The following is a 9,805-nucleotide window of genomic DNA, read 5'->3' as shown; positions in this document are numbered from 1 at the left end:
ATGCTATTCCGCTGGTTCTCCGGAGTTTTAAATTCTCTAATTCAGTTCAATAAAACTTGAATGTCCGATTTATTACTGCGAATTGAGGACTGAGTCCTTTGTGACAGTTCGCTTTCACTAACTAATCGACTTGCAGTGGAGCCGAAAGTGCCAAGGTTTTGTCGCTCTGCGACCACGGAAGAGGTACTCGTGTCCTCGTTGACAGAAGGGTTTCGGATAGCATGAGACATCCTCAGACTAGATGTCTCAGCTGGAGTTTTTGGAATACTGTGTCCCGCGAACACAGATTCCATTGAGATTTCTCGTCGTTCTGTAGAAGTCGCACAAGGGCGACTAAAATTGTCTGAATTAGGATTGAGTTGGTCGAAACGTTTGACCACGCGATTCTGAACTGTCGTATCCATTGCAAGTTGCGCTCGCGCTTGTTGTGCCCTAGTCTGCATTTTCGTGTTTAAAAAGTTCCCTACACAGACTCTGACTTAGAGATAGGCAGAGGGAAGGATTCACGGAAAGCTAAGACTTAAGTTCACTCTTGGATCGCGAAATTAATTCCCTAACCATGACCTACAGGGTGAACTGAGCTAATAATAAAGGATCACGGAACCTAACTGTTGAACCGCACCCTAGGATGAGGGCCGTCCGCAGGAAGTGTGGATAAAAGGTTTCGTAGTCCTGGAGGGTCCCAACAGTAACGTTGAGTCGACAGCCCAGAGGCTAATCTAATGATGGCTTGACTCCCCCGCTTTAATCTCGTTATACCAGGACAGTTATCACCGCTAGGTTAGCCTCAGTACCTGAGAGTGGGCAACTTTAGTGGAGACCTACTTTTTCTTTGTAGGATTTTGGACTGCTTCCCCTGGCGTGCCACAAGGAACCGCAACGCTGAAAAGAAAACAAATCTGGCCAGCAATCCGCCCTGACCTGAGTCCACTTGACCCAGGGACACCGCTACTCCAAGTCTGCTCCAGTCAAGTCCAACACTGCGACGGTACACGAAGGAAACCTCTGAAACGACTTCTAGAAAAATCCTCCTGTAAATCCCTACTCGAAATTATCTCTATTGAGTCCTGAGAAGGACCAGAGATCGAATTATTTTGAAAATCCTACGCAATCAGAAAAATCCTCCAAGAAAAATCCTCGATGTCCGGATCTAAGTCCAACTGACTTTCCTGGAACTCCGGATCTAGTTCCAATTGACTTTCGAGTCCAATTCTCAAGTGTCTCTAAATAGTTCTGAAAAGAACCAGAGACTACGAATTCATTTGATGAACCTAAAATCGAAGAAGTTTTTTCTCTATTTGGGTCTGAAAAGATCCAGAAAAAATAAACGAATTCTTTTGACCAAACGTCACCTAAAAATCGGAAAAAATTATTAACGAATTCCTTTAGTTCTAAAAAGAACTAGGAAACCAACGAATTCTTTCAGTTCTAAAAAGAACTACAAAATATCGATGAATCCTTTGAAATATCCCAGAAGAATATCCAATAATCCAATGTCGTATATCACTTTCAAATGCTCGCCAAGGAATCTCTCTCAATCGCCAGTCAATTATCGTAAAATAGAAGGCTTTCCAAATATCAATTCTCCAGGTTTGGGGACCAGCTCCCCTACCCTTTTGGCTGATTGTTGGTCTTGAGAGGGACCAATGGGTTCATGACTGATTGGTGATGGCATGAAGTCCTTAGACATCATTGCCGCCCTTCACGGGATACCCCTACCTGGCTGGGGTGGGATGGATGAAAAAGTTATTCATTCGTTAACGGGGGACATGAGGGCCTCATTCGACAGAGTGTCGGGGCTTCTATATCAGGAGGGGTCGTCTACAGCATAATCTATGGCTTCCCTAACTAACGGGTTTTCATGAAGACATCCCAGTCCGACTTGGATCTCATGCGATAATCAGGGGGAGGAAGATCATCGCCCAATACCAGGCTTACTGGATTATGATCGGAATCCAGTTCCGACCGAACGTAAATTCCGCTAGTCAGAGAGACGTTTCTGAGAAGCGCGATGTCTAGTACATCAGGCCTAGAATGCCCGCGATAGTACGTAGGCTCATCTGGTCCCAGCACAAGATATTCATGCCTGTCAACATGCGCATGGAGCGCTCGGCCGTTTCGATTTGTGGCTCTGCTCCAAGGTCTGTGCTTGGCATTGAAGTCGCCAGCAGCAATTGTCGGAATGTTGCTTCCCATCAGCAGTTCATCCAGAGATTCTGGGAGTAGATGAATGTTCGGAGGGTTGTAAACCGAGATTATTCTATGACAACCTCTTCTCAGTTGAATTTCGACCCCCACGGCCTCAGTACCGTGCAATCGAGCACTGTCAATGCCGTATTGGACACACTGTAGGGATCGTTTGACAAAAATGCCAACTCCCCCTCCAGCACGTCCAACACGTTCTCTGTAAAAGAATCTGTAGTTTGGAATGACAATAGATTCGTTCCTCAGATGTGTCTGAGGAACACATCTATGTTGTTCTCAGTTAAAAAGTTTTCGAAGTCCAACTTCTTTGAACGAATGCCATTAGCATTCCAAAAAACTATCTTCAGAGATCTAGGCAACGTTGGTTGTCTAGACATTGGCAGTTTCGGTCATCACGTTAGTATTCACCGTGAACATTGTCTGTAACACGGGGAATTGAACGAATAACTTTTTCATCTGGTCCAGTGCGGCACAGATGTCTGAAACCCCCTGAGGCTGAGGTGAGGGTTCAGGTCGAGGGGAGGTGGGCTTTGCAGAAGTACTTACGCCCTTGGATGCAGCTTTTGCAAAGCTAACCCTCTCCTGGACGCGTCCAGACCCCGCAGGTCTCCCTGAGGAGGCTGGTTTTCTGGTTGTAGCCTGCCCCTTTTTTTGTACCTTTGAGTACGCGAGGCAGCCGCGGTAGTTGGCTGTGTGAGCCCCCTTGCAGTTATTGCACTTCGGGGGGTCAGCCCTAGCCTTTTTGCAGGCACTGGTTAAGTGCCTGCCAGCGCATTTGACGCAGATGGGCACTGCCAAGCAATTGCGTTGGCAGTGACCAAAGCACTGACATCGGTGGCACTGACCCACCGAAGTTTTTGCGTGCTGGGATTCAACCTGAACCTTCACGCTTAGGAGGTCTTTGACCTCAAAAATATGTTTCTGGTCCCTGTTTACCAAAACGAGGACCAGCGCGCTTCATGCGCGTGACGCTGGTGAGGTCAAACCCCTTTGCTTCGAGCTCCTCACGCACATCGTCGACTGCCAAGTGCTCTGGCACTCCTCTGATAACGGCACGTATTTGCCGTTCCTCAGGGAGCGAGTAAGTATGGTGAGGGATTTTTTCCTTCACCAAGAGTCTTGACAGTCGCCGATAGTCATCAGGAGACTCCGGCTGAACTTTAATGCCATCATGTAGATTGACGGCTTTCCTTCCTTCCCTCTTCTCCTGGGCCGTCAATTTTAACAGCGATACCCATTTGTCCTTCTGTCGGACAACAATAGGCGGAATTTTGGTCTTTGAGACCTTTGTTTGAGTGTCATGTTTCGGAGGGGTAGGGGGGGTGGGCTCCTCGTCATGGACTGACCTGATAGTGCTTCCTGTAGTGGAGGCACTATCATTTACATTTACGTCTAGAGTTTCCATCTCGATTTCATTCGTGCCGCTTTCGCTATGTGCGGCCATCTCACTGGCCTGATTTAGGGCCACTTGACGTGTTGAACCTGTATCGATAAAAATTTTAGAGGAGGTTGTTTTATTTCAATGAAAGGGAGCTTCCTTTCTTCAATGTTATTTGTTTCAATGAATGAGTATGGTCTTCTTGACTCTGGGCCTCTGGAAAATAAACTGGATCAAAATTTTCTTCATCACAGACGTATTTGTTTGGTTGATAACTGATGTTATTTTCATCGATTTCGTCTGGGTTCGAATCAGTGTATTCGACGACAGGGACAAAACTTTGTTCAGCATGAAAGACTTCTTCCGAAATGAAATTTCCATTCTGATTATTATTCTGGAAAGTGTTTGGACGAGGTTGTTGTCTAAGAGTTGTGCTATGTGATATGACACTCATAGGGGTAGGTTGAATATTATTTGTATTTGGTCTGTTTGGAGGATTTTTCCAAACATTTTGAGGTCTCCCGAATACTTGAGAGTTCGTGAGAAATCTGTGAGGGAACCCGTTGATCGGCCTTATAGGTATAGGTTGATTCGGAAATGTGGGGCGTTATACATTTTGCCATTTGGCTGATGAAAATTTGGTGAAGAAAAAGTAGGTCTCGGTGTATTGAAATTAGTGTGGGGTTGTTGATACATAAGATTTGGAGGTCGACTTTGTTGATTGTGATTAGGGCGAGAGTTGTTTACTTGAGGTTTTGGGAAGAAGTTTCTTTGTAGATTCAAAATATGTATTTCGTCATTGAGAATTGTCAAAGCATGTGGTAGTGACTGGATATTATGAGCCCTTACTCTCGTACCATATGGTTCCTTCAAACCTACCAGAAAAACGCGTAAAGTTTGACCAGTAAAAAGTTTTCTTTCACATTTTTCCTCAACTTCGGTGGTGGCATGTAAGTCGATATAGTTACGAATAGTGTTTAAACCATGAATACAATCCGAATAAAACTGCTGCGGGGTTTCATTCCCTTATCTCATATGCATTAAAGTTTGATTGAGAGAATTCAGGTCTCTCTGATCTCCAAAATTTCATAATAATGTTTCTCGAATTTCCAACCAAGTTTTAGCATTATAAATATTTACTGCTTCTAGAGCCGCAACCGTGAGTTTTGAACATATATTGTTCACAATCAATAAATTTTGAAGTGCATTAACATTGGTGTTATCAAAATATATTGCTGATAGTTCTTCAACTGTTTTTATAAATCTAACCAGACCAGTTGGATTTCCTTCATATTCAGGGATGGTCATCAAAAGATCAGAACTAATCGTGGAAACAATCACAGCGTGAGGCATACTGAGAGCTGCAAGTCTATTTGCTAATGAATCTATAGTAGAATCTATTTTGAAAAAGATTAATATTAATTTAAAAAAATCTCAAAATTATTTTTTTTTAGTTTCCAATGCAAACTATTATAAATATTGAATATATTTATCGATATTAGGTATGATATCAAATTCAGTTTGTATATTTCACAAAATTTATATCGTATTGGAATTATTGATTCATTTTTATTGAATATTGAATAAAGAGGATATTTATAGGAACTCTAAAGTTTCAGAGGAGTCTGACATACATAAATGAAGTGTACTCACAACAAATTCAAAAACCGCTTAGCCATCTGCATCTCGGCTATGGACTGCTACTCCTTTGAATGCTTTTCGATTCCAACTTATTGTCTATGAACATCGTTTTCACGATGGATGCGTACGTTCTTTCTTCATTTGATATTACGAAACAATAAGACTACACTGTACTGAACATAAATACATTTGATTACTTTTGAAAAATTGACATTCACATCAAAGCCAAGTGGCCACAAGCGAATAAATGTATCTCTTGGACTTACCCGCTACCTTATAGAAAATTATTTCATTAGAATGTAGCTGAGTTGAAAATATAAAATTCGCACATTGAATCCATGTAAGACCATCAAACACTTTCGTCAACTTGTGATGCATTGTTTGGAACCTTTGGTGTAGTAATTGATATACACCACCATAACATTATATTGAACACTTTGACACGTGATTCAGTTACCAAGTGATCACTTCGACAGAAGAAATGAACTGAATCTTCCTCTTGAAGATGTACACTTGGTCATTGAAACACGTATCGAGGTGTTGAAAAAGAAGATTTGGTGTTGGGATGGAACTCCAGTAATATTCATTATCTTCAACTCAATTTTCTTGCAAACAATATCATTATTATAAGATTTGGTATAAGTCTCTTCGGAATATAAACAACAATTTCCGTATTACCGTATTAGGTGATATCCATATGAAACAATGCAATTTTCATTCCATTTATTCATAATTACTCAACAATTATATTTTCATTTGACCAATTACTGTTATAGAAAACTACCTTTTTTTCATTACATTCTTAGATCATCAAATTATCACACTCATTATTGATTTTTTCTGCTTTCAGTAAAATAGGATTCTTCAGAACTAGAATCAAAGTTTGTTTATCCATTTCAAACGGCAATATCGTTGAGGAACTCACAGAAATCCTGAACATCCGTAACACTTCTATGAGAGCTACTTGAGTCACCATAATTCCAAAACGGTTACCTTTAACAGAATTATTTTTCAGTATTTTTATCAGTTAGTTCAGACCAAATAAATTAATTCAAATCGACAGACTGAAATGAATTGCCTTATAATTGAACATTTTGGATTTACAAAGCCAAATCCCTGTAACCTAATTTTTCTCTCCTCATCAATTTTTGTATTGCACCTAATATCATTGTCATTATCCAAATTTCAAAATTTGAACGTGTATGGGTGAAACAATGTCTTGAATACGATCACAACCAAAAGCAAATAAACCTGACAAATACTATCTACCACTTTGAAGCATACCTGCTTTGTAAATAACCACATATACTGATGGATGATGTGAGATTCACAAAGACAAAATTGAAACTCTTCAAATCCCTCAGAATCACTATATTGCATGCAAATATGAATATTGAAGATATTTGTATTTAGATTCTAGAGTACCTCGCGAGGAAGCATGATGCGAATAGATTTGCAAGCACCGTGGGCCCATCTAAAGAAAACCTGAAGGTGAATTTCTTCCAGTTGAAATTCAATCAAATGACATTGTAGCATATCCTTCTAACTTGCAAAGGATACTAAGTGTTATTGCTCGAATACAAAGTCATGGTTCCCCATTCAACTTTTTTTCTATATTCCGAAGTGATGGTATTCAAAGTATGCTATGAAACTGGCTGATACTTGATGTAAATCTATCATAATATATTCAAATGAGACTTCATGGTGAAGTTTTCACGAAAAAGCTTATGAAACCGCTACACATGTTTCACTTTGAAATAGCTTCTTCAGTAGTGTTCAATATTTCATACAAGGAGCTATTGTACCGTTTACAATATTTTCAAGAAGCTATTGTATAGTTCAGTTAACTGTTTCAGTACGTAACTGTTTAGTTCAAAAAAGGTATTTAAAATATACCCAATCAAAGTATTTCAGTATAACTCTGAGTGAAATATTTTTAGTAAACCCTAATAATTTCAGAGGTGTACAAGTATTTTTGACGAGGCACACAGTATTTGAGTTATGATAAGATGTATACGGAAAAACCAAATTATAGAGGATATGCTTGAAATAAAACGGATATTGACACTAAAACACCATAATTATAGTTATGCAATTCTTATTAGCGCAGAAACGAATAGCACACCTCAATGACGAAATATAGCCTGTTGTTCATAACGACGAATAACAACTCAAAATATACACAATCAGTATATAGTGTGCGAGTAAAATTATATATCTACAGTGTGCATATTTCACACATTTCATAGAAGTAGCATTATCTTTCGCGCATTACATGGAGACTATACATTTTGCATCAATGGATAATGCATGTTTCATATCACATCATATTTCAAGCGTTAAATACCAATATAGAATTTGCGAATCTCAGTATCCTTTCTTTGTGGTATTTTACTCTTCAGAGTGCTCGAAAGTATACTACATTTCATAGAGAAAGCTTGCAATTTGACACAAAAGATCATTTTGGTCTAAACTACTCTTCATCTAACTCCTCGAGTCGTATTATGGGGGATGTTATTCGAAACAACCTATTAACTTAGACTTCAATTTTCATGACCTCATGTTCTTTTTTTCAAGGACAAAACACAAGCACTACAGGAAAATCATTGAGGCGCTCTACGAGCGATGTCTGTCCGAAAGTAGCGATTCACATTGGATTTGAATCGCTGGAGATTTAATTCATTTTGGGAAACGTTCTCAGGATGTTTATTCCAGATAAACGCAGTTTTCCAAATGAAAGAGTTCTTAAACAGTGAAGTTTGAGGTGTACTGAGTTGAACCTCGAAAGACAGCAACAGTATGTCGCGTGTTTCATATGTACCGCTCTTGATGGAGTCAAATATGCTAAGTCATTTGAACACCTCCCGTGAAAGTATCTATGGAAGAGAGACAAATCTCCAACTTTTCTTCGATGTTCCAGACTATCAACGTTGCAATATATGTACGTGTCTTCAATCAGAAGAAAGGCTCTTTTCTGGATAGAATCCAGCAGTCTCAAGGTATGCTTAGGGGCGGAGCTCCATACATGAGAACAATACTCCAAAGAAGGTCTGATCTGAGCTTCATGAAACATCAAAACTTGCTGTGGTGTGTACAGTTTTCTAGTTCGAAACAGCATTCCAAGTTTTTGAGAAGCAGCCTTTGCAATTCCAGCGACATGGTTGTACCAAGACATACTGTGTCCATTTTGACCTTCAGCAAGAAAGCGGAATTGTCTGTCGTGACAATATTATTTTCGGTTCAAAGAAATCTACCTTTTTGGAGAAAATCAATGCCTGGGTTTACGTGACTTCAAATGGCACCTGATTACTTCCATCACAATTCGAAATCACCTCTGGTTCCTCATTAAGATATGTAACCTCCTGCTGCCGGTGAAGATGTGCATCCACACCCGCTGTCCTGAAATACAAATGGAATGACGTGACAAGTATGCTGTCGTCAGCAAAGCAGTATATTAAATTCTTTTTTTTTCGAAAAGTCGTTGACACCTATACAATGGAAAGAGGGTTGGAGACAATATGGATCGCTGGGGAACACCAGTCTTGATGGTAAAAGTATTCGAGAGATATCCATTGATGGCCACTTGCAGGTAACGTTCTACCAGGAAGCTGGAGAGTCCTTCACAAAAATGATCCAACAGGCCATAGCATCGGAATTTTGCCAGTAAACCCTCATGCCACACACGGTCAAAGGATTTAGAAATATCAAGCGCAACAGCTCTTGACTCTCCATGTTTCTCGATTGCGTTATCCTAAATATGGGTGACCTATAATAGAAGGTCGCCTATTGATCTTTGTTACCGATACTCCAAATATTAAATATGGATCAGTTTTTTCGTTTTCAAATAATGAAGAAGGGCTGTATTTGAAACCGATTCTGAACGAGAGTCTGATATCGAAAGATATTTCAATTTTCGAATTCGAATTTTGAATAGTTGAGTATTGAAATTGAAAAGACCGCATATTGTGCAGGACACCAATATGATAAATCATACGATAACAACAATTGTCGTTGTTTCTGTTATGTCCCACGTTCGGACAAAAAAATGTGTGTCGATATAATGTGCGGTTTCCAGGTGAGCCTGCAGTCTATTAGAAGGCCGAGATACTCGCGCTTGCCAGTTAATCTCCCTTCCAGAGACCCTCTTTTTCCTAGCCGGAGAAGATATCGTTCTTGTCATGGTTATCGCCTGGGTTTTTTCTGGGTTCACTCGGATCTTCCACTCGAGGTACCAGCGCTCGAGGTCGTCCAATGCACGTTGCATATTGACGATCCCGAGTTCCCCACCCTCGGAAGATGAGGGGAGAGCCGTGTTATCGGCGTAGAGAGACACCTTGACACGCTCGGACCTCGGGAGGTCGCTGGTGTAGAGCGAGTATAACGAGAGCACAGCTCTCTGTGGCACCCCAGCGAGGATCTCTCTGTTGTCAGTTAGGGAGCCCTCTACTCTGACCTGAAATGTTCTGTTTTTCATGATGGACCCAATCCACCGGATCAGTCCCCGAGGCAGGTCGAACGCGTCTAGTTTGTGTAGAAGGCCTTCGTGCCAAACACGGTCGAAGGCGCAATAACCGAACTTTT

The 9,805-nt window shown here is 40.6% G+C and overlaps 1 protein-coding gene across 2 annotated transcripts in view; it reads right to left on the bottom strand.

The window, feature by feature from the left end:
- Positions 1-5,932: 5,932 nt before the first annotated feature.
- The window catches only part of LOC111509240 (cytochrome P450 6a2), a 28,943-nt gene continuing 25,070 nt past the window's right edge, over positions 5,933-9,805 (bottom strand). Inside the window, exon 7 of one of the 2 annotated variants that reach the window (XM_074177825.1) lies at positions 5,933-6,217. In XM_074177825.1, coding sequence (XP_074033926.1) covers positions 6,027-6,217 — 191 coding nt within the window. In that variant the 3' untranslated portion in view covers positions 5,933-6,026. Of the gene's footprint in view, positions 6,218-8,478; positions 8,624-9,805 lie in introns of those variants that run through there. The other variant, XM_074177826.1, reaches the window with a different exon arrangement.

This window comes from Leptinotarsa decemlineata, unplaced genomic scaffold (genome assembly GCF_025532065.1).
Source record: "Leptinotarsa decemlineata unplaced genomic scaffold, Ldec_3_MD MMD2_tig00003308_RagTag_RagTag, whole genome shotgun sequence".
NCBI lineage: Eukaryota > Metazoa > Arthropoda > Insecta > Coleoptera > Chrysomelidae > Leptinotarsa > Leptinotarsa decemlineata.
The sequence above is the reverse complement of the archived record's forward strand: the minus strand, read 5'-3'. Positions and strand labels throughout refer to the sequence as shown.